Source organism: Pseudoliparis swirei, chromosome 6 (genome assembly GCF_029220125.1).
Source record: "Pseudoliparis swirei isolate HS2019 ecotype Mariana Trench chromosome 6, NWPU_hadal_v1, whole genome shotgun sequence".
NCBI lineage: Eukaryota > Metazoa > Chordata > Actinopteri > Perciformes > Liparidae > Pseudoliparis > Pseudoliparis swirei.
The window spans coordinates 5315600-5341267 of NC_079393.1; the positions used below are offsets into that span (position 1 = coordinate 5315600).

Genomic DNA, 25668 nt, shown 5'->3' on the forward strand with positions numbered 1-25668 from the left:
ATAATAAATCAGTGCATCATATGCATCCGCTGCGTATTTCGTCAACATTTTTATGACCAAAAGGAAGACGTGTACGTTGTGTTTCATCACGTCTCCAGTTCCCACATGTCAGTCAAACTGCTGCCATGGAAACTAAACCTGCTGCTGCCCCAGGAGGCCAACAACGTTGAATATGTCTATCAATAACGTGTCACTTGATGAACGACATCACTCGCAGCAAAACAATTTTAATATAAATATATCCGTGGTTTGCAGAAATGTAGAATGCCAGAGTTAAAAAAAGTATTTTTAGCCTAATAAAAAATGTGGTTCTATGTGCGGTATGTGTCTGAGACCTCGAGCCACTGGAGGTAATTCGAACCGTAACCCTGAAACCAAGTCTAAAAACCCCAAACAGCTCTTTGAACATCTGAGGAATGTAAAAAATGTCCTCGCTTTCCCCCCAAAAAACATCCCCAGCCTCAAGGTCTGACATTCAGAAAGATTCTTCACAAAGATCCACACACACACACACACACACAAGAAGAGGCAACGGCAACGATGCCCTTCATCCCGACACTTCAGCGCCTCCTCGCTCAAGGGCGACAACACACACACACACACACACATTTTCTGTCTCGCTCCATAAATGGCTGCTGTCACTACAGTGCCGGGCCACATCTGGATCCCATTGGCCTCAGGAAGGGCTGAACACGGAGGCCCAATAAAAGCCTCCTCCCACTGCACGGGACTGTCAACAGGCCCTCTGCACTGTCCACGAGGAGGGGGGGAGAGAGGGGGGGGGGAGAGAGAAAGAAAGGGAGATGTAAAAAAAGGGGGGGGGGGAGAGGTGGGAAGAGGAAAGGAAAGGGGAGGAAGAATGTGAGAAGGAATTAAGGAGAGTGTTAATCCCTCGAGAGCCGGACTCCTACACGCTGCAGTGTGAAAGTGTGTGTATGACATAAGCGTGTGTGTGTGTGTGTGTGTGACACAGGTCTCAATTAGCCCTTGTGTGTGTGAGAGACCATACAGGATCCTTGTCCTATACCTTTAACTAGATTACACATTGGTACCTTACGATTATTGTTTCTGCAAGGCAATCCGTGCCTTCAGTGAGGACCAATCAGGCGGCTCGGATAAGATTCTCGTGCTTTGGTTTCGACGCAGAAGGGAAGTCCGGTCGCAACCTGCGGCGTTTCCTCTTCCTCCCGCACTACGCTCTTAATTTCACTCCGTTAACTCTGTTCCTGAGGCCTTCGGCGAGCTCCTCGCTGCTTTGGGTTTTTCCTCGTGAGCCGGTTGCAGTTCATAAAACACACAAAGTGTGAAGTAATCGCGCCACTTCTTTGTCACGCGACGGAGAAAAGACGCAGAGAAAACAGGAACGATGAAGCACTTTGACGAACCCGGGATTCGTAACGAGCCGCACGGAGAACCTCGTCCATCACGTCCGTCTGAGAGGTCAGCGCCACTTCAATGACTCTTAATAATGTCTTAAGTTTTGTGGTCTTTTTTTACCACAACCTCACTCAAGAAGCACCTGAACGCATCACTCTGCAACCGCATCCACACTCTGCAGGATGGATGCTTTCTAACGGATGCCGAGACAAGAAGGCTTTAAAAGCTGCGCAGCCACAACAAAGAGGGACTGACGGACGGGCTCTGAACCATCGTGTTCCGGCAAAGCGACGTGACTCGGGTACTTTGGAGGGAAATAAGGAAAATGCAAGTCATGAAGCATAAAATTAAAAAATGTCAGAAAAAAAACACGTGTAAGAATATATTCATCGAGCTCTGGGAGTCGTGCGTGAAAGAAAGAAAGTAGCAAATAAACAAGTACACACAGAACAATGAAGGTCACATCTGGAACCGAAAATGGTTCTTCAGAGTGATGCCATAGAAGAACCATTTATGGTTCCACAAAGAACCTTTCAAACCAGGGCTCTTTAAGGAACCATGTCCTTAAAGAGTTCTTCAAAGAACCTATAAAGGTGTCTCAAAGAACCTTAAAACATGGATCTTTAAGGCATCATTTCTGGTTCCACAAAGAACCTTTCAACCCAGGGTTCTTTAAGGAACAATTTCCTTTAATAGTTCTTCAAAGAATCTATAAAGGTGTCTCAAAGAACCTTAAAAAAATGATCTTTAAGGCATCATTTCTGGTTCCACAAAGAACCTTTCAAACCAGGGTTCTTTAAGGAACCTTTTCCTTAAAAAGCATCCGGCTTCATGTATATTTGATCTAACCGTTCGGAGGTCGTTCGAGAGAACGGCGATCCGTCAAATGGTCCATCCAGGAAAGTCGTGAGGCGTTCGTGAAAGTCCTCTCCGATTACCGGCTGCACGTTGAAGGTCCCCAAAGAGGCGGCCCCGCCCCCCCGCCCCATGCCGTTGGCCCGCCATGCACAAACGCCATCTTTAAGGCTCAACACAAGGAATAGCTTTAAGACGTATTCAGAAGACTCGTTTTTACCCTCTGCTGCTGTCATCCTGCACTTTCCCCCACCGCGGGACCAATAAAGGATTATCTTATCTTCAAGTTTCCATATTTATGTCATATTTATCTCTTCAGAAATACAGCTTTTGGATTCCCGATAGAATCCTTCTGGATTTATCGCTCTATTGGCTAAACGAGTCCAGTTTTCCGGGGTTGGCAGCCTCTGCGTCCAGAACCGTATCTCACACCGTGTCCAGAAACACAAATAAATAACTCGGAGGAGTCGGCCCATCTGGCCAGAACTCCGCCAGCCGCCAGGTTGAGAGCCAAGATGGCCGTTCTCGTGGAATAATAATAATCGTCCGATCTCTGGGCTATTACGTTACCAATGTGCCCGAGGGGGGGGGGGGGGGCTGAAAGGGAAGTTTGAATTAGTGGCGTTGTGTGTGTGAGCAATAATAATTAAATGAAAAGGAACACGGCATTTCCTGCCCAGTCTCATCTGAGTGTCTGTCGGAAGGAGCTGAAGCCCCCTGAAGCGAGGCGCTCCGCCAAACTATTTTCTCTTCGTCTTCTGAAAAGAAGAAATCTGAAATTAGCTTTTTTCTCCTCTGGAAACTGAGACGCCATTCATTCTTTTTCTTCTTTTCTTCTATCTTTGGCTCTCAGATTTTTTTTCTTAATAATACGCCAACACGCCACCCCTCTCTTTCTTTCTTTGGCCTCCTTTATCCGCCTTCACTTCGCCCTCCATCCCGAGCTTCATCATCTCCCCCCCCCCCCCCCCCATCTTATCTCAGGTTGACGGTGCCTCCGCTCTACAAGCAGAAGGATCTATTCTTACACCGGCCTGGCGCCGATGTGAAGAGTACGACGGGCCGACGCATGGAAGCCCCCCGAAGCCGATACACATCACACACACACACACACACACACACACACACAGAGAGAAAATCAACATTAAAGCAACAGCTCAGCGCCAGAGGATCCTCCAGATGGCGTCAGGATGCAGCGGCGAGTCTCTCCACAGTATGTGTTAAACAGGCGTCTCAACACCTTTGGGTCTCACAGGTGAAGACACGCCTTTATATATATATATATATATATACACATGTATAAACTACCGTTCAAAAGTTTGGGGTCACCCAGACAATTTGGTGTTTTCCATGAAAACTCACACTTTTATTCATCAAATTAATTGCAAAATTAATAGAAAATATACTCAGGTAAATATAGGTTAGAACTAATTATTTTTATTTGAAATATTAAAGTTGTTCTTTAAACTTGTCGCTCAAAGGAAGGCCAGTCTTATAGCTTCTCTCACCAGCATAACTGTTTTCAGCTGCGCTCACATATAAAGGAGAGACTTCATTAAACACCAGAGAATAGTCATTTACCACATTAACTATGTAGAGACTGTATTTATTATTTATTTAATGTTATCTTGCTTCATTGATAAAAAACAGTGCTTTACTTTGAAAAATAAGGTCATTTCTAAGTGACCACAAACTTTTGAACGGTAGTGTATATATACATATATATACACATAATACTGAAAAGTGATACCTCCTTTTCAGAGAGATCTGCGCATCGTTACTCCGATGAAAGAGCCGGAAGCAATATTTTCAAAGCAGCACGATATCTCTCACGGTCCCCGTTACACGAGACCGAGCGGCTCAATCTGATCAATCGGAGCGAAGCGCCGTTTCATATTTCACTTTATTGAACCGCTAAAAAACTGAAAGAGATGCTGGCAGCAATTTAGAGGACAGGACCAAAGGCTGGAGATGTGGTGATGCTCACATTAAGGAGTCACGTGGCTGAAATCAATATCACGATATTATTACATAAAGAATCAAATATCTATGTCTGTAACATCTAATAATAATACTTTGAATTTATATAGCGCTTTTCTAGACACTCAAAGATACTTCAAATCTATATTCTTGTTGACAGAGACAAAGAAATATATATATTATATAAATATATTATATTATATAATATAAATATATATATATATATATATATATAATGATCTTAAACTGCGATTTAGTCAGTTTTGGTTCCATAGTCTGTTTTGTCAAATCGATAAAAAACGGCAGTTAACTGACAGTTTTCATAACACATTTAGACTCAGGCCTTTCCCGGACGCCCCGGGCGTGTTTTCTTTTTCTTCTTGCAGTTAATATGTATGTCAGAACCGAGACACACACTTTATTACTTCATTACTCCTTTCAACCTACAGGCACAGAACCAGATCCTCTCCTTCGGGTATTCTTTTTCACATTAAAAGCCCTTAATATATATATTTTTTGATTATCGTATTGCTTTTTCAGTTTTTAGATGACATTCCTTTCTAAGGGAGAAAAGAAGGACATGCTCTATCAATCAGCGTGGAAATCTGGCGTGCCTTACGTTACATAAAAAATGACCGTGAAGCACATTTTCCAGCCGCCTTTAAAGTGACACTCGTCTGTCATCCTGCTTGACCTTTGACCCCCCGGGGGGGGGGGGGTTCTGGGTGCAGGCGCGGCTGTTTTGGATGAAGCTTGTTTAGTGTTTACTGGGAGGAAGCGGTTAACGGCGGCAGACGGCAACAGACCTGGACTATTAAACGCCTTAAAAGGATCTTTACGGAAGTCAAGAGCTCAGAGGGCACTCAGACGCACGACTTCATACCGCCTGTTTACAAGGGGAACCAGCTGCAGGGGAAGGAGAGGCGAGAGGATACACATATACACACATTATATATATATGTATATATATAAAAAACATATATATATAAATATATGTATATACATAAATATGTATATATAAATAAATACAAATAAACATATATATATTTATAAATAACTACATATATATAACATTAAAATAATATATTTTATATATAAATATAAATACATATGTATAAATAAATATATATATAAATATATATATACACACAAATATATACACACAGATATATATGGCGGGAGAATTACTATACTCTCCTCTTGCTTTGTTATCATCCTCTGCTTTCCTTTTTTCTTTTTATTTTATCTGAGGTGGGTGGGATGCAGAGAAGATGAAGGACGGGCGGCAGGGGGCTGCAAACAGAGCGCTTTCATCTTCTCCCTGAGGGGCTGTTGCATTGTGGGGGGAAGAAGAAGAAGACACGGCGAGCGGCGCCGTGGAAGCGTTCCCCACAGATGTTATTTCATAAGGCGTCACCGGGCGGTTTTCACGTGTTACTTAGCGAGGCCTTGACATGACACGACGAGGTCACTCCAAATGAATAGAGGTCGCGATGACGGAAACGGTTCCTTCAAGAGTTCCTGCTGAGAAGGAATGCCTCACTCACAATATGAGGATGTGTACATTCATTTAAAACTTCACGGTGAACGTAAAATAAAAACAACACAAATTAAAGTCTTGATGAATTAAAGTCACCACACATGTGTATATAGTTTGGCTGTTATTAAACACACTTATTCATATTCATCACGACTGTTCTCCATTTTTTTTTTACTTTTCAGACAATTCAAGATAACTAAATTATTTATTTAAATTCTAAGCCACAGAGACAGGAAGTAGTTTTTTTTCTTCTTCTTATTCCGTGACCTTAATAAAGTTTATAAACATTAAAACTACATTCATATCTCGGGACACAGCAGCCACTAGAGCTTTCCCTGCATCGAGGACGAGGGACTCGTGGGACGTCTGCGAGAAGCTGGGGATTGATTAATGTGTGGACTGCAAGGGGGCGGGGCTTATTCATTCAAAGCGTGGAGTCATGAGAGGAAACTTGAACGTGGTAAACAACCAATTTGCTGCAGGAAAGAGCCGCAGTGAGAAGAGACGGTGAAGATGAAAAAAAGAGCGACGTGCTCGAGCTTCGTCAGGTGGGCTCGGTGCGTCGAATGCAGTAACAGTGCAGTGTGTGTGTGTGTGTGTGTGTGTGTGCGTGTGTGTGTTGTGTGTACACAGACTGGGCCCTGGTAACAAGTTCAAACTTCCAGCCGGCCGCTCCCGGCCTTTTCATTTCGCCCGCCCACTCACTCTCTCAGACTCAATGGCACATCCGCACCATTCAGCCCGTCGCTTATTTACCCACAACCGCCGGCTTCAATGCCTTCAATGGCGGGACTGGGGGGACTGGGGGGACTGGGGGGTGACAGAGAAGCCCTTCCTGGAGGGAGAGACTCATCGTGTGGTTCTGTCGGTCTAAATGGCCGATGGCTCCACTTCCGCATTGAGGGATCAGGACGTGTCCGATTACGCTCAGCAGGTCGTTCACGGATCGATCTCATTGGACGCAAGTGATCAATACGCAGAGTTAAATGACGCCAGCCGTCCTTTTGTTACGAAACCAATAATCCTACAAGACCGGATGTTGAAAAGAAAAAAAAGCTTCCCCCTCTCTTTTGTAATTGTGTTTTCAGAACGGCCGTCTGCAGCGTGTGGATGGTTCCAAGCTCCCGCCACGTGTGATGCACACACTTTGGAAAAACTTTATTTCTTGTCATTTCGTAAAAACTCCTCCATTTATAGACTGAAATAACTATATAAATATCTCTATATATATATACATACATATATATAAATATCTCTCTATATATACACATACATATATATATATAAATATAAATAGAAATAACTATACAAATATATATATATATAGAAATATATACATATAAATATAAATAAATAAATAAATATATGGAAATAACTATATACATATACATATATATATACATATAAATATATAAACATATATGGCGGGAGAATTGCTTTACTCTCCTCTTGCTTTGTTATCCTCCTCTGCTTTCTTTTACACCGTGTCGCGGATTTGCCGCGACACGGTGTAAACTTCTCAAGATCGAATCAGGAACATTTGGACCATCAATTTCCTGTCGCGAGCCTTTCACTTAACCTGATGGGTGGAGGAGGAGGAGGAGGAGGAGGAGGAGGAGGAGGACACTGTCCAGTGGGAGCGGCTAGGTGGGGATTTTAAAGCTTGAGAAGATGAGTAGTGGTCTGCGGTGCCGGGCAGATTCTCGAGCCCCCCGACACACTTAATGACACACGGGGGCCTTTTGAACACACACACACACACACACACACTTTTTAAAAACCAGAGGGCCGAGGCACTACCTGGAGCCATCTATCAGCCGCAGGAGACAGGTCATGCCCCTGAGGGCCTGGTTGAGAGCAGAGGGGTTGTGTGTGCGTGTTGGGGGGGGGCATCTGGATAGGAACCATCTGCTGAAGAGAAGGAAGGGGGCGGGGCATCGTCTCGGCTTCTTATGCAGCAGGCAGGCAGGGAGGGGTCTGCCGGGCCACACCACCAGAACAAAGACCGGCTGTAATCTGGCCCCGGCTGCCCCCCCCACCCACACACACACACACACACTCGCCCGGGGTCCCGTCTGAGCCCGAGATGTGTAACTTATTTACAAGTCTCTGTATGTATGTCAGTCGTTGACTGACAGTCTGTTATCAAGTCTCTGTATGCCTGTCAGTTGTTAGCTGTCTGTTGTTGACTGACTGTTGCCAGGTCTCTGTATGTCTGTCAGTTGTTGACTGTCAGTTGTTGTTGTATGTCTGTCAGTTGTTGACTGACTGTCTGTTGTCAGGTCTCTGTATGTCTGTCAGTTGTTTTATGTCAGTTGTTGACTTGCCAGGTCTCTGTATGTCTGTCAGTTGTATGTCTGTTGTCAGGTCTCTGTATGTCTGTCAGTTGTTTTATGTCAGTTGTTGACTTGTCAGGTCTCTGTATGTCTGTCAGTTGTGTGTCTGTTGTCAGGTCTCTGTATGTCTGTCAGTTGTATGTCTGTTGTCAGGTCTCTGTATGTCTGTCAGTTGTTGACTGTCAGTTGTTGAGTGTGGGTCAGTTGTTTTGGCATTCAAGGTGTATTCCTCCAACATGTAAACATATTCAACTCGAGCCTCGTCTGCAGAGCAGGAGGCTTCTGGATAAACGCTTTATTGATGACCTTCATATCTGCGAGTCTGCGTGGAAGTCTGTTTAACCGGCGCGAACGTCTTTTCTTCCCGAGAAGACGTTCCCAGAAACCAGCTGCTGGACGGTCACAACCGGCACGTTATCGTTGCATAACGCACAATCATTTCATACACAACCTTTTGATTTCCGCGCTGCTCTTAGTCAGATCACCTGTGAGCCGTTAATCCTTTGTTTCATGCAGGTGAGCTTTACCCGTCTGGCTTATTATCCCAAAACACTCCGTCTGTCAACGCTCCGCGCTGGAAACACGACTCGCTGAGTCACACGAGGAGTTCTTCGGATTATGTCGCTCTAACAGACGCACAATGACTGAAGGAGGAGGTTCACTCTTTTGTTATCGTCCACCTGAGGAAACAACTCGTAGATCTGTCTCTTGATAATTCAACTGAAGATGAAAATCTTTAAAACTATTCATATAAAATGGCTGAATACATTTCTACAACACCTTAAACAGCACATATGTCGGGGACTATTTTCAGAGGCGGATTGAGACACATCTGTTGCTCTAGTGGATATTTAAGTTATGTAATATCGTGGTTTTATTTAAGGCGATGAAGGAACATGTCATCCAGTCAACAGTGAGACTCAGTGGGATTTTAATGTTGTTTTTTACGACAATAGAGCTGAACAGAGGGATAAACGACTGTAAATATGACAATACTTGTCAAACGGATCAATCTATTGTTTGGTTTTGTTCTTTTCGCAAGATGAAATATACAAAAGTATCACCAGACTTAAACTCTAAAGAATAAATCAGACTGTAAATGTAATTTTAATGGGTTTTTTTACGACAATGGAGCTGCACAGAGGAATAAACGACTGTAAATATGAGGAAATATACAAATGTATCACCAGATTTATACTTTAATGAATGAATCTGAGTGTAAATGTGATTTTAATGGGGTTTTTAACAAAAAATAGAGCTGCACAGAGGAATAAACTACTGTAAATATGAGGAAATATGATGAAATAGACAAAAATATCACCAGACTTATACTCTAATGAATGAATCTGAGTGTCAATGTGATTTTAATGGGTTTTCTTAACGAAAAATAGAGCTGAATAGAGGAATAAATGACTGTAAATATGACAATACTCGTCAGACGGATCAATCTATTGCTGGATTTTGTTCTTTTCGCAAGATGAAATATACAAAAGAATCACCAGACTTATACTCTAATGAATGAATCTGACCGTAAGTGTGATTTTAATGGGTTCTTTTACGACAAATGGAGCTGAATAAAGGAATAAACGACTGTAAATATGCCGTCGGTTCGATTCTCCGCCATGACCGATGTCCTGCACACACGAGCATGACCTCGGCCCTACGGAGCGGTCGACCTTCACTATGGTAAAAATAAGTCTTTTTCATGACCTTGACCTTGACCTTTGACCCGATCGATCCCAAAATCTAATCAAATGGTCCCCCGGATAATAACCAATCATCCCACCACATTTCATGCGATTCGGTTTAATACTTTTTGAGTTATGCGAGTAACACGTATACAAATAAATAAATAAATAAATACACGGCGATCAAAACATAACCTTCTGCATTTTCAATGCGAAGGTAATGAGTGAGCAATTACATTTTTAGAAAGCAGACTAATGTACAGGCATTAAGATGGAGGATGGGAGGAGACGGAGCGTGATGAACCGCATGAAGGGACCAACGAAGAGGTCAGAATTAACACTTCTCTGGCGTGCGTTTGGGATGCGTCCCCCAGGAGGCCGAGCGGGACCTCGCAGCCTGACATCCAAACCCTCACACAGCCTTCAGCACCGGACCGAGGCGAACGCTTCGGGAATTGGCTCTACAGCTCGTGGAAACCAAAGAATTTGGCTGGTTTTTCGACTCCTTAGCCTGCTCGATTCTTGGCCGGCAGAAGAGCTGCCCCCCCCCCCACACCCATCCAGGCAGCAGCCCATAATGTGTCCAGCATCCAGCTGATGTTGGTGGGATGCAAACAGGGCGATAATGTGCACGTCATGTTCAGCTGCTTGGAAAAAGCTTCAGCACGCAGGAGAACAGTTGATGGCGTGTGTTGTTGGTTTTTTGGTGTGTGTGTGTGTGTGTGTGCGTGTGTGTGTGTGAGCAGCAGCTGGATAAGGAGGAGAGTCACAAGTTCAGACGGTGTGATGTCGTCACTTTGGCACCTGCGGTCACATATTTTTCGTATTATCCCGATTATTATTATTATAAATTTGTATAATTATTACGAGGTAAAAGCAGCTTTTTTTTAAAAGACATTGCTGCCTCCGGTCAACCCGTGTCTGAGACCTTGAGGTCATCGTTAGCACGTGCATTCTTAACTTGTGGCCCAACATGTGTTTTTGTGAGGTCGGGATGACCTTTGACCTTCATATTCAAATCAGTTCATTTTGAGTCCGGGAGAAGGTTCGATACACATTTTAAGAAATCCACTCCTGGGTCTGCTCCTGAGATATCACACCAATGGAGTGGACTCACGGGGTCACATTTGACCTTTGACCCCTAAAAGCTATGTCCACTTCTATATAAAGTGGAAGAGGAAAATTCCTGAGATATCTCAAATCGCCGCCTGGAGGATAAAAATGCCAAAGCACACCTGATTTACGTGACTAATAATCTAATTATCTCTACTTCCTGCAAAAAAATGGTACATCTTAATTCCACACTTTGGATAAACCTTTTCTGCCGACACTGAAATAAATTGCACTAATATTGCCGTAAGTCCCTTAATGCTGCTCCAGAGAAGCTCTTCCCTTTTTTCTCATATTTTAGATTTCTGAAGCAGATTTTGACCCCAAACTGTCAAATCCTGGACAAGAAAACAAGTTAGAAAAAAAACACAAAACAAACGCAACAAAGTGGAAGAAATGTTTCCGCCCTCCAGGACTCCCTCGACCGTGTGAACCGCGTGTCTCCCACCTCGGTCCGGCAGGTGATTGATGGGGAAGTGATCACACACACACACACGGTATCTGGTTCCTCAGAGAGAACCGTTCCTCTATCTGTGTTATTATCAAAACAAGCCTCTCAGGCCCCTCGGTGCGGTGGCCCCGGGCTCCTCGCAGGTATTCAGTCGGTCACGGGTGTCAAATCATCACCTGCAGAGCAGCGGCTGTGAGAAATGTGGCGGCGTGCCAACATACCGCTCATTTTCCATGATATTTAGTTCGCGAGAGATTCCTAGGATGCGTGACACATTCAAACCGTCGTCTGCTTCCAAAGATTTTTTTTTTCACGCAGGACCTGAAATAAAAAAAACGAAAAGCAGCTGCGCTGATGACGGTTCTTCCCCCGGATGCAGCGAGGAGGTCGAACATGCATTTTTCACCTGACCGTAGACACACACACACACACACACAACAGCTTTGTTCGCGGTATTTTACTCCACACACACACATGCTGTCGACACACACAGCTGCACGTCGACGCCACATGCCTCCACACCCGTGCGCCCCCGACAGGAAGCTGCGTGCCGCGGGACACAAAATGGTCGCCAGAGAACCCAGCACACTGAGTCATAAGTGTGAGGCGGAGGCGGACAATGTCGCCCTTGAGGAGACCTTCTGGAAACATGAAATTCCCCAATGAAATTCCATAATCCACAATCCATTATTGATTCATAATCCAGGCAGATTAGTCGTCATTTCATTTTTGAAATATTTTTTTTCCATCAATGCAGAGATTGGATTCCCAGTTTCTGGGTCAAATTATTTATATACATTATTTATTTATTTATATAAAAATACAGTATATATAATATATACATTATTTATTTATATATAAATAAAGAAATATGTATATGGATATAAAAATATACATATATATAATTATATAATAATTAATTTTAATATATAGAATAAATATATATATATATAAATAATATAAATTATGTATTTATTTATCTATAGATATATATATAAATACATAATTATAAATAAATATATATATATTTGTGTATATATATATATATATAAATATAAGAGTCATATGTGGTAAAGCGGAGGCATTCCAGCGTCAGAAGGACATTTCTATAATCCATTTCACGCCTCGTCTCATGAGCAGACATTCCAACACCGGGAGAAATAACCTGCTGACTTCTCTTCAGATTTCATCTGGGTTTTTGTCACTTTACTTTCCACTCTACCCGTTACCCGGTGTGTAGAAGTCACAGTTCAACCGGTAAGTAGCACACAGCCACACACAGGGATTCACGGGGGGGGAATACAGTTTTTCAGACCTATTTTTAGCAGCTGTGGCACAACAACACGCGATGACCTTTCTTGACCTTAAAGCTCCGGCTTTTACCATCTTCCACACCGTCGACACGGACGCGTTAAGAGAACTTTAACGAGCTTATCCGAACAATCGAGCTACGAGGCGGACAAAGTCGTCTCAGATGACACATACGCTCCACTTTAAAGTCTCAGGTGTTAACGTTGGACTCTTTTTCTAACCAAATGGCTTCTGGGAAACCAAACTCAGGATCTGAATCAGCAACTGAAATCGTGACCGCCGTTGTTTCACTTCCTGAGTTTGTTAAAGGGCTCGTGGGTTTCAGTGAAAGTGCGACACAGCCACAGTCTGCGAGTCCTTTTCATAACGATAAAAAAAAGAAACAAGGTAGGAATGAGACCTGACCACAATCCATCCTCTCCTGAACCATCCCTTCTGGCCCCTCTTGAACATTACGGTTTTTTCCAATGTGGCGTTTCTTACCTCCAGCACAGGCCCCGCCCCCAGGATGATCTGCTCCACGCCGCTGGCGAACCCCTTCTGGCTGAGCGCGGTCAGGTGGTGAATCAGGAAGTTGGTGCTCTGGGTCTTCCCGGAGCCGCTCTCCCCGGAAATGACGATGCACTGGTTCTTCCGCCGCTGCAGCATGGCGTGATACGCCACGTCCGCCACGGCGTAAATGTGCGGCTCCAGCTTCCCCAGCGTGTGGTTGTCGTACAGCTTCACGTACTTGGGGTTGTAGATGGGCAGGAACTGGAAGGGGTTGATCACGATGAGGATGCTCCCGATGTAGGTGTAGATCTTCTCCTGGCGGAAATGCGCGCGGAGGCTCTCCAGAATGGTGCGCTCCGTGAGTTCCGGGAGGGCGCACAGGTCGGACGGGGGGTCGCCCCCTGCGGGCTGGGGGAGGAAACCCCGTTCCACCATGCGCCGCCGCTCCTCCGTCACCCGCAGCCACATCTGCAGGCTGCCGCCGTAGTGGATCGACCCGTCCAGGTTCTTCTCCCGCAGGAGGAAGCGGTAGTCGTCGCCGCTGCCCAGGCCGCCGCGGTTCTCCAGGGCGCCGCGCGGCCACAGCATCATGCGCTGCACGGGGCAGTCGCCGGGGTTCAGGATCCACTCCTCGCCGCCGAACTCCTTCACCTCGGCCAGCACGTAGCACTTGGTGCGATCCAGCCGCAGCCGCTCGATGAGGCGCTCGATGGCCTCGGCCGCCGTGGTGCTCTTGCGGGCGCTGACGGGGCAGTAGATGGTGCCCTCGGCGAGGGCGCCCGGGTACACGCGCAGGGCGAACTCCTGGTCCTCCAGGCGCCGCCGCATGCTGCCGCAGGAGGAGGAGGAGGAGGCGCGTTGGCGTTGGCGCTGCTGCTGCTGCCGCCGCCGGCGTAGCTGCAGCCGCCATCTTGTAAACTCATGGCGGCGCCGCAGGTCCCATCAGCACACCCGCTCTCTGGGCCCGGAGGACCGGCTCAGGACATCCCCGCTGGAAGAGGGGAGAACAAGACGGAAGAGGTCAAACGCGGTGGAACGGCCAATCGGCAACAAGGAATTCGCGGTTTTCGGACACGGGGTCGTGGCCTCGGGCCTTTTTTTGTTGTTGTCACGACAGGGGTCAGCGGGGTCACGGGCGATTTCATCTCGTGCCATGACAGAGTCGGGCAACTCAATGGGCTTTCTGTTTTTTGGGATCGTAAAAAAAAAAAGGGGGGGGGGGGACTATCACGCACGCCATTAACAGAGCAGCATGAGAGCCTCGGGAGTCAACCAGGGAGACGGGAACCGATAGTCGAAAACAATGAGGAACAGTCGCCTGCTTCATGAATTCAAAAGGCGACCCGCCAGCTTATCAGAGCCACACAACCTGTGTGTGTGTGTGTGTGTGTGTTAATCCAAAGGGCTCTCGCCGTGTGCCAAGATTAACAGCTGCCCCCTTCCACACAAAAGTGGCCGTAATAAGAGCACAATGGCTTAATTCATCACTTCCCTGTTGATAGTGAACACAGCACTCCACTCTATCTCACTCACACTCACACACACACACACAACAGGCTCCAACGTGATGTGTGAAACTGTAAATGACTTAAATAAGTTGATGATTATGAGCATCAGACTAAGTACCTGACACTTGTGTACTGTGTGTAGCAATGTGTGTGTTTCACCTTTTGTCAAAAAAGAATGCAGGAATTTTGTTTCCTGCACGTTTTCTATCTGGCTTCGTCTCTCTCGTGCGGTTTCGGCTTTCTTTTTATTTTTTACTCCACTCTTCTGATTCTCTGTATTTATTTTACATTTCTGTGATTTTTGGTTTTGTTTGTCTGTATTTTATGATAACATGTTGTCAATATTGTTATGTACTTTATATATTAAATTTCTAAATTATTTCTCTTTCAAATGGGGAAGCATATCAGTCTTAAGGATGAGATCATCACAGACAACACACTCACTAATGTGAGGTTATTGTTGAGTTTACAGAATGCACCGCTGTCCTCTTAAATTGATTCCTGCTCGTATTATCTTTTTTTTATCTCTCCAGATGCCTTTTAATTTCCTTCAATCTCAGCTGAGTGCAAGAAGACTAGACAGAGAGAGAGAGAGACGGAGGAAGGAGAGGAAGAAGAGCCAGCCAGCCATCCTCTGAGTGCCCCCGAGACAGACCCCCCCCCTCCACACACACACACACACACACTGTCTGCATGGACCCTGACCACCTACAGCAGTCTGCAGCGGAGAGAGAGAGAGAGAGAGGGGGGGGGGGGGCACAGAGCGAGAGAGCAAGAGTTAGAGAGAGAGAGAGCGAGAGAGTGACACACACACAGAGCGAGAGAGCAAGAGATGGAGAGAGCAAGAGCGAGAGAGAGATGGAGAGAGAGCGAGAGAGAGCTACACACAGAAAGTGAGAGAGAGAGACACACACAGAGAGCGAGAGAGAGGGAGAGAAAGTGAAAGAGAGCGAGAGAGAGAGACACACACACAGAGAGCGAGAGAGAGGGAGAGAAAGTGAAAGAGCGCAAGAGCGAGAGAGAGAGAGACACACACACACAGACAGAGAGAGAGAGAGAGAGAAAGTGAAAGAGAGCAAGAGCGAGAGAGAGAACAAGAGAAAGAACGAGAGAGAGGGCGAGAGAGAGAGAGCCACACACAGAAAGTGAAAGAGAGAGAGACACAAACAGAGAGCGAGAGAGAGAGAGACACACACACTCCTCACACGCCTCCTCAGCAGATTTTTTGATCTGCTGAGGAGGCGTGTGAGGAGTGTGTGTTTAAAACAAACAAGTAAACAGAACGGAGTGTTGCAGGAAAATATAAAACTCAAAGAACTGACACCGCTCAATGCCTTTAAATACACACTGAAAGAAACGGAGGCAGGTTCCCAAAAATGTCAACGTTTCCTAAATGAACTCCGTTATGGGACCGTCTCTTAACTTGTAGTTTCTTGTAACTCGTCTTGTTCTGTGGTTTTTATTTTGTAACTCCGTGTTTCTTGTGTTGCTGCCCGTCTTGTCCTGGTCTCCCTCGAAAAAGAGATTTTTAAGAGAGCCCGAAGGCCTGCAGGCCACCGTAGAATGGGGTATTCAGGGCCCCCGAATCCTGCGCAGTCCCTTTAACCCTTGTGTTGCCTTAGGGTCATTTTGACCCGAATCAATATTACACCCTCCCCCCGCTTTAGGATTAATTTGACCCCATTCAATGTTTAATGTCGGTGTTCTTTCGGTAGTCAACAAACAAACATAAAGTGCCTCACACTTAAACTTGGAAAACAATATTAATTCTAATAATTTTCTGGAGGTTTTAATTGCTGGCGTCAAATTGAACCCAAAGGGTAAAATATGTTAGTAAATATAAAGGTAACAGGAGGGTGAAACATTGATTCGGGTCAAAATGACCCTAAGGCAACACAAGGGTTAAGAAGTATCGATTATCGTTTGAAATGGCGTAAAAAACATTTTTTTAACTTTAATCGGCAATTAATTTTCTGTTGCTGGAGCCTCCTCCTCCTCCTCCTCCTCCTCCTCCTCCTCCTCCTCCTCCTGCCGAGATGAAGTAACACGGGTGTTTCCCATCCTCCATCTCCAGATCGTTCTCTGGCACAGAAAGAGAAATATATAAAAACTGACGTTTGCAAACGTGCCGTAAATTACTCCGAAGGCATCGGAGGAGGAGAAGGAGGAGGAGCAGACGGGGAACCTTCGGAGAACGCTGCCAGGAACCGACATTAAATACAGATGAGGAGCTCAACTCGTCCTGCAGGTCTTCAACAGTCTGGCTGGCAAACGGTCACAGCCCCCCCCACCCCACCACCCCGCCCACAGTCGCTTCTCACCAAACCTCAGCATTCCTACACACACACACACACACACGTAATCTCTCAACACAAAAGGTGTGTTTTCTTCATCACACTAAACACGATTGCATTAGTAGAGAAGTCACTATCTGGTTCATTTGAACGGTATGACTCATACGCAGTAATCACACACACACACACACACACACACACACAGCCCTGATCTCTCATCAGTGAAGATCATTAAAAGATTACGGGGCATATTTCAAACTCCCTATGGGTTTACTCCTCACTAGCGGCGGCTGTAGGTCCTGAAGCTTACTACACACATACATACACACACACACACACACACGCGCCACACCTTGTGTTCACACATCTCACCAACGGCCCCAGAATTTAAAAAACTAAGAAAGGTGTGTGTGATTTGAGTGCAGCTGGGGCAGCGGAGCACGAGACGTCGCCTGGAATTTCGTCTCATTCGTTTGTTTGTTTTGTAAATAAATAAATATATATATTATATATATTTAAACTTATATAATCAAAACAATTGTATAATTAAAAAGTAGAACATTTGAAAGTAGACGTACCTGTGCAGTCGGTGTAGGACGTTCCCTGACTTTGTTTTTGATAGCAAACATAGATTATTATTTTAAAATAACGTCACAACCTGACGATGACGGTCGGGTGTGTGTGGAGTCGAGAATGAATGCAGAATTATTAGGTTTTTTTCATGTTATTTTACTTAAATAAAAATACGGACGCGGTCCTGATGTCTGAGAGTCGACTTCAGCGTTTACAGCTTCCACTGAGAAAGTGACACACAGAACGCCTTCAGGCAGCTTTCCCTGGAAAGTTAAAAAGGTTAAAAAAAAAAGGCCTAAATAATAAATGCCTTGTGTGTGTGTGTGTGTGTGTGTGTAAATTCCTGAATTCCAGCAGGCCAGCAGAGCTCACAGGAACTGAGCCCACACACACACACACACACACACACACAAACATCTGCCTGAAGAAACTCGTGCACACTGAGACAAAGTGCCGAGTCATTCAGTGCAGCGCGCGCGGATGTGTGTGTGTGTGCGTGTGTGTGCGTGCGTGCGTGTGTGTATGTATGTGTGTGTGTGTGTCTACGTAAAAAGAACTCAGCGTTCTGGTCTTTCCCCCCACGCTCTCCTCTACAACTGGGTTTGGTTAGAGGCAACACTTTTAAAACCGATGACCACGTGAGAGACAAACTCACGACGACGGAGGGAGCGACCACGTCTTTGCCGAGCGCCACCCCCCCCCCCCCTCCCCCGACCTCCATGTCTCCATCTTTACACTCGTTTGACAAGATTTTGTAGAAGAGAGGAATATAATGGATTAAAAAGCCGAGAAATTAAATAAGTGGAAGTCTATCCAGGGATCATAATCAAATGGGCAACTGAGGTTTGTGCGTGTGGGTGTGTGTGGGTGTGTGTGTGTGTGTCCAGAGTAGAGTGGTGCAGGTCGAGGTGATGTCATCTCCCAATGGGGGAGTGTAATCGTGCAGAGGGTGGAGAAGTGGCTCTGCATCATGTCTCTAACACACCAAACACACACACACACTAATGGGGCATCAATATCAGGAAAAAGGCTGCGCCTGTGGGGCGCTGTATTGATAAAAGACCCCCCCCCCCTCCCCCTCTCTGCAAGACCGCTCGGTACAATCAGACGTCATCCGAGCGTCTCAGTTGCCACGGTTACAGGCTGATTGTAATCCATTAGTACCCTCCTACATCTTCCACTGTGGCAGCGTTGTGCTGCCACAGTGGAAGATGTAGGAGGGTACTCATGTCCAACTAAAGTCCTTGTTGTTACACAGCGCGCTGGTAAAAAGCAGCGTTATTAGCGTCCGTGGGGCGTTTGAGGACAACAGAATGAGTCGTAAACACAAAAGTCCTCGACGGCAAAAACAATCGGACCGAGCGAAAACGTTCGTGGGCCAAAAAACACAGAATAGCGCATGTAAAAAGACTTTCTCCATGTGGAATAAAGCGGTTCTTTTGCACATTGAAGCATGAAAACGTGTTCTAGTAGAAACCCCAAACACACAAGTGTGAACCTGAGGATGAGCCCCTTGTCAATGAATTTGACCACGTTGGCTTCTTTTACACCAGCTTATTAATACACATGTGAGTAAAACTGCACTGCGCACACACGCACACACACACACACACACACACACACACACAGAGTGAGTTCCATCTGGCTCTCTGCTTCTCTGTTCTTCCTCCTCAGGATGAAGATGACCGCCCCCCCCCCCCCCCCCCCCCGGGGGGCGCAGATGACTGTAAATGATGAACAGCGAGTGGTTATCGATCCTAGAGCCCGTGTGCAGAGAGGAAACGCCGACCTCGTCTGCGGGGGGGGGGGGCCTGAGGTTTAGCCTGAACATGACCGACAGGAAGTGAGAGAGAGAGAGAGACACAGAGTGAGAGAGAGAGATATGGAGAGAGCAAGAGCGAGAGAGACACACAGAGAGCGAAAGGCAGCGACAGAGACAGAGAGAGGGAGAGAGAGAGTGAGCGAGAGAGTGTGAGCAAGAGAGAGAACGAGCGAGAGAGACACACACACACACAGAGAATAAGAGAGAGACACGCACAGAGAGCGAGAACGAGAGAGCGAGAGAGAGAACGTGTCAGGATGTGGAGTTTTTGTGTATCGTGTCTCGTTTTATTTTGAAGTCCCCGTCTCTTATGTCCTCTGTTTTCCTGCACTTCCTGATCCTGTGATTGTTTCCACCTGCATCCAATCACCTGTGTCCAATCACCTGCGTCCAATCACCTGTGTCCAATCACCCGCGCCTTCCCTGTATATTTAAACCCAAACCAACCCTGGGGAATGAGACAAACAGGGTTTAAATACACAGAAGGTGCAGGTGATTGGACACAGGTGGAACCAATCAGGAACAGGGCAGACGATCACAGGGACAGGAAGTGCAGGGTAACAGAGGACACAAGAGACAAGGATTTCAAAATAAAAGAGGACACAAGACACAAAAACTTGTGTCTTGCTCAGGGACACATCGACTAGGGCGGGGATTGAACCACCAACCCTCTGATTGTAAGACAGACCTGCTGACCACTGACCCACAGTCATCCCAAAAAACATTTGAATCGTGTGTTTTCATGCAAATACACACGTTTGACGACGATAAAACTGTCAAAAATGACAACATTGAACATTTCTGACGGTTTACTTTGACTTTTTGGATGATGCAGCGACAAATTGGCAGATTTAAAAAAAATAAAGTATGCTATACTGGCCAAGACAATTTCATGTTCTCTCGTCAATCGCACCGAGAACTCTCGCCGTTCTCTCGCGAGCGAGAGCCGGAGGACGAGCTCGGCCCGCGCCGCTCTCCCGCAGCTCCCGCATTAAAGCGGCTCTTCAGAAATACGGAGAATGGGCTCTGAGGGCGCGGCCGGACAATACGAGAGGGCGGCGCCCTCAAAGAAGAGGCCTGCATCGACTCTGAAACATCAACAGAAGGACCCACAGAGGTGCCGCCGGCTGTGCCTGCGCGGTTTACCCGACGCTACCCAAAAAACAATCAAACATGGACGGGCCCACGGTGTCTTCATTGATCCTCCAGTTCCCACCTCGGCTTCCCGTCGGCCCTGCGCTGGGATTTGTGTCCGCGGGAAAACGATCAATATCTGCGTCTCTGGTCGGTGCATTCGAGGTCCAGAGCTAGTGTAGTTTTTTTCATCCTCGAACAATCGATGCCGAGATAAACTCAAGAGGATGACGCCGGTGAGGCGAAATTATTGGGACATCAATGCGATACGTTTACCATCAAATTTTGAGTAAATATACAAGATGTGAAATCATGACTCACTCCAAGCCGCCCTGGTGTTGGTGACGGTCCATAAAAAAAAAAGGAAAAGATCAATTAAATATATAACTAGAACGGGCACTCGGTAGAGCGCATACCTTCGCATATCACAAGATTGGGCATTGAATTATGAACATGTTGGCATTAGTTGCATGCCAATGGTAAAAAGAAGATGTTGACCTTTTCATGACCTTGACCTTGACCTTTGACCCGATCAATCCCAAAATCTAATCAAATGGTCCCCGGATAATAACCAATCATCCCACCAAATTTCATGTGATTCGGTTTAATACTTTTTTAGTTATGCGAGTAACACGCATACAAATAAATAACTAAATACACGGCGATCAAAACATTACCTTCTGCATTTTCAATGCGAAGGTAATAATCTCCTTTTCAACCCGGAATTTAAATCCGAAAAAGGGCTCACGCTGAGTAACGCTTGTTGCTCGTGCATCATGTCCGCGCTGTATGTGAGCGGCGGGGGCCGAGGCGATTTTTTGGGGAAGATCAAAGCAAAGTGGATCTGGCCTTAATAAAGGACCCTCGCAGCGCTGGACCAGGAAGAGACAAACACGTCACGACGGAGAACCGGAGAACCGAACGCTTTCATTCTTTTTTATGCAAACCTCGGCACGCCGAATGCAGTTTTTGCAGGAGTTTTTTTTTATACATTTAATTTTTTTAACGCAGCACATCTTAAAAAGCTTGAGTCTGTCCAAGAAGAAGAAGAAGAAGAAGAAGAAGTGAGTGTGTGGAGGTCGGGGAGTTGGACGGGCTTATGACATCATCATCCGAGCTTCCTACGGGAGGCCGGAGCGCGTGACCCGGAGAGGTGCGACCCACATCCCCCGGAGCCAATAAACGATGCGTTCGAGAGCCGCCTGGTATTTAGACATCAGAAAAAAACTGATGAGCAAACTGTTTTAGAGTCGGCTACGGCGCAGCTACAAAGAAACGACTGTGGGATGAATGAGTTGAAGGTTCTTGATCAGATGGTTGAAATCTTTTGTGGATAACTGATAATGACAGAGACATAATGATCCTATGAAAACAGGCTTCATGTGCATGGAGCACATAGAGCGTGTGCCGTTGGCCTCGAGAGGAAACAACAGATGAAGAGAGACGGGAGGCTGCGGTGGGGGTTGAGTCCTGTCACAGTGAGTCACCGTGGCAACGCGGCCGGGAAGAGGAGCCGCCATGTTCTCCGTGGTCAGCGAGGACGGACGGAGGGAGAGCAGAGACGAAGGTCTGTCAGGTCCACTCCACTAAACACGTCGGGTATGAAATACATGATTGTCCTCAAGAAGAAAATCTGACATCACTGAACATGAATACAGTCCAGACTCCCGGCCTTGACCTCTGACCCCACTCGAGGTGCCGTTGGGAAGGAAATGAGGGAAACTGTACGCCGTTTCCAACTCGTGCCGTTTGACATTTTTAACAGTTTTCTGGAGGAAACGCCTTCATTGTTTGTCTCAACCCACCTATTGTGCGTACCACACCTTGTATTTCAGCAATTTCCACCAGACTGGACACAATAACAATGTGAGGCCATTCACTTGCTCTCTTTTTTTTCTCTCTCTCTCTCTCTCTCTCGATAGTTAGAAGTTTATCTTACTTCTCAGATTGCATTTCAGGCTGCATCGGCGCACCTCCCCTCCTGCCCTGAAATCCAAAAAGGAAATGAGTCTCTAATTAGAGAAAGAGGAAGATGCTTCAAGGTCCTCTTTTTGGTTCTGGTGAAACGCGACACGATAAAGAGGCCGAAGGGGGAAGAAAAAAAAACGTGGCACCGTGGTCGCTTTCACTTCCACCTCGGCGGGTTTTTAAGCCGCGGAGCTCCTCTGCGATGCTTTTCACCTCTCACACCATGAATCATTTCCTGTGATGATCCATCCGAATGTATTGAGCACATGCAGTACGGAAAGTATTCAGACCCCTTTACTTTGTTCACTCACTTTCATTTGCTAAAAATCAAAAAAGTTCATTTTATTTCTCATTAATGTTCACTCAGCACCCCATCTTGACAGAAAAAACAGAAATGTAGAAATTTTTGCAAATTTATTAAAAAAGAAAAACTGAAATATCACATGACACGTCAAGACGGGGTGCCAAGTGTTAAGAGTTAACATTTTAAAGGGGTCTGAATACTTCCCGATCCCACTGTACATGCATCAGCCCCTCATCTGATAACTCACTGGACATTGATTTGGTCGTGATGAAACCCGAGAGACTGAACTTGCAAGACGGTCAAAAAATTACCCACAAGCCTCTCTGACAAGCTGCATTGTTGTCCCTGCCACCGCAGTGCCCTGAACAGTTCAGACAGATGGGGGATGGGGGAGAATAGGGGGGGAGGGGGGGGGGGGGAGCAAAAGAGACGACCGAGGCTGCGGTGCAACGCCAGGTAATGACGGTGCTCCGCCGGCTCAACCCTCCATTACAGCCCACGGGCTCGCCTCCAAAAGGAGACGGAACGTAAACCGAGGCTCTCGGTTCAGACGTCAACGACAACAATGGCCGTGGAAGTAAAAATGCACGGGACGAGACGGGAAATAATCAGCAGACTGAAAAGAACAAAAAGGATGAATAGCCATCAAGAACACGTGGAAGAACAAAGCAGGAGGCTTTTTTGTTTGTTATTGTGACGGTGCTCAGCTGGAGGTATTCCACAGGAACAAGATACGGACATAGACGGCAATATTTGGATCTGTTGTAAATATTGTAATTGAACAGGCAGATGTGAGATGAGAGGGACGACACGGCATCGTCCAGGTGGAGGGAACACACGCAGCATGCCGACGTGCGCCGAGCGGACGCTGCAGAAAGATGCCCCACATCCACCAGTTCAGGAGAGGACATTTACAGATGTTTGCCCCCATTGACTGAAATCCAGGGGCATTTAAAAAGAAATTTGGGGACATTTTTGAAACTTGTGAAATAACATTCAACCTTTGTTAAAAAAATTGTAAATATACTTGTTTAGGCTTTCAGTATATGAGCGATTGTCATCAAGTGGCAATAATAAGACGATTAGGCAGTAGTCTACAGATTCAAAGTGTTTTCTTAGATTTCTTTTAACAAAATATATATTTTTTAAATATATCAGACGATTATATTAAATGATATTCTTATTTTTTTGTGGTTATTTGTTGTTATTACATTTTTTAAACAACTATTATTAATTGTAACATATTTCTTTGTTTTTTTTATAATTAAAAAATTATATTTACCTACGTAGTACAGGTAATACAGATAGGACACACACAACAAAACACTATTAAACTATCAATATTTTGGGGCTTTTTTTGCCTCCTCTCCTCGTGATATCAGGGGCATAATTATATTTCTTCGGGGCAGTTTTGCCCTCGTGTATTTCTGACGCTGCACCAGTTGGTTTGTGGACTTTTGGTTCTTGAAGCCTGCGGTTGCACAATTAGACCACGTTGAATTTTTTGCAACGAGAAGTGACACACAAAAAACGCGTCCCGTTTCGCGAACTGAAAAAATAAATAAACGAGGAGTAAACAATAAAAAACCCCGACAGGACAAAAGAGGGAATTGAGCCGTCCCTGATGCGTGGGAGTCGATGGCATCGCCGATACGTCCTGAGCAGCAGCAGCAGATCTCCTAGAGATCCTTTCCGTGGTCCGGTGGTCGTGTGATGGAGCGAACGCTCCGCCGGCTGCAGACGCCGTTCACTTCCCCCCCCCCCGGAGGCGGAGCGGGGGCCACGGGGCTCTTGAGGCCGAGGGGGACTCCAAATAGGGTCGTAAATCAAGATCTCACCTCAACGAGATGTCACAGCGATACTCGCCCGCCCCTCAGGTGACAGATTCATGTAAAGAATTGAGACAACGAATGAGTTTGAGGTATTTAGATACACTAATAACAACAACAACAACCCTAACCCCTGTGGAGGTGCTGACAGTATGGTGTAGTGTGATGCTTCATGCTAACCTGCTGCATCTTGATATTTACTCCTATCTCAGTCTCCCTCTCTGTCCTCCAAGTCCAATCCTGTACAGTTTATCACACACACACACACACACACACACACACACACACACACACACACACACACACACACACACACACACACACACACACACACACACACACACACACACACACACACACACACACACACACACACACACACACACACACACACACACACACACACACACACACTCCAAATACCGCCAGGCGTGTTTTTTAAAGACCTGCATGCCGCCTGCAGACCACATGTCTGTTTTCCGTCAGCCAGTGTGTGTGTGTGTGTGTGTGTGTGTGTGGGGGGGGAGAGATTTAAAAAAAAAAGGGTCCAAGGAGACCAGGCGGCGAAGGGAAAGGGACACATTTGGTGTCTGACTCTTCAGCGAGATGATGTCAGAGATCCTCAAATACACACTGAATGCGATGTTGAGGTTTCACGGCCAGCAGCGACGTCCGGTTAACATTCAGACGCATCGTATCCACGACGACGTCCCCGAGAGCCGCGCTGGAGACGACCGAGGGGTCCGTCTGGGAGCTGGTCCCCGGTCTGTTTCCTGCTCAGAGGGCCCCGAGGGGAGACGCGTGCTCTGTCCGAGTGTGTATGTCAGCGTGTGTGTGTGTGTGTGTGTGTGGAGGGGGGGGGGGTATCAATGTCGTGGATTAGGTACCCTCCATTTACTCCCAAGAATGCAGCCAATATGCCAAATCTCCCACTAGGACAAGCCTCAGGGCATGCTTTAAAAAAAAAACAGGGCGGGACCCAAGGTACACACACACACACACACACACACAAATCATCATCTTTTACGGCCATTTCAGCCATTAGCATGAAATCATACACGCATACACATGATTTTCACACGCATGACCACGCGGA

At 46.0% G+C, this 25668-nt stretch overlaps 1 protein-coding gene across 1 annotated transcript in view; it reads right to left on the reverse strand.

The window, feature by feature from the left end:
• LOC130194874 (unconventional myosin-IXAa-like) overlaps window positions 1-25668 on the reverse strand; it is a 118197-nt gene that overhangs the window by 80977 nt on the left and 11552 nt on the right. Inside the window, 2 exon segments of the mRNA XM_056416083.1 lie at window positions 13132-13989; window positions 13992-14131. Of these exon segments, the coding sequence (XP_056272058.1) occupies window positions 13132-13989; window positions 13992-14063 (930 nt within the window). The 5' untranslated portion in view covers window positions 14064-14131.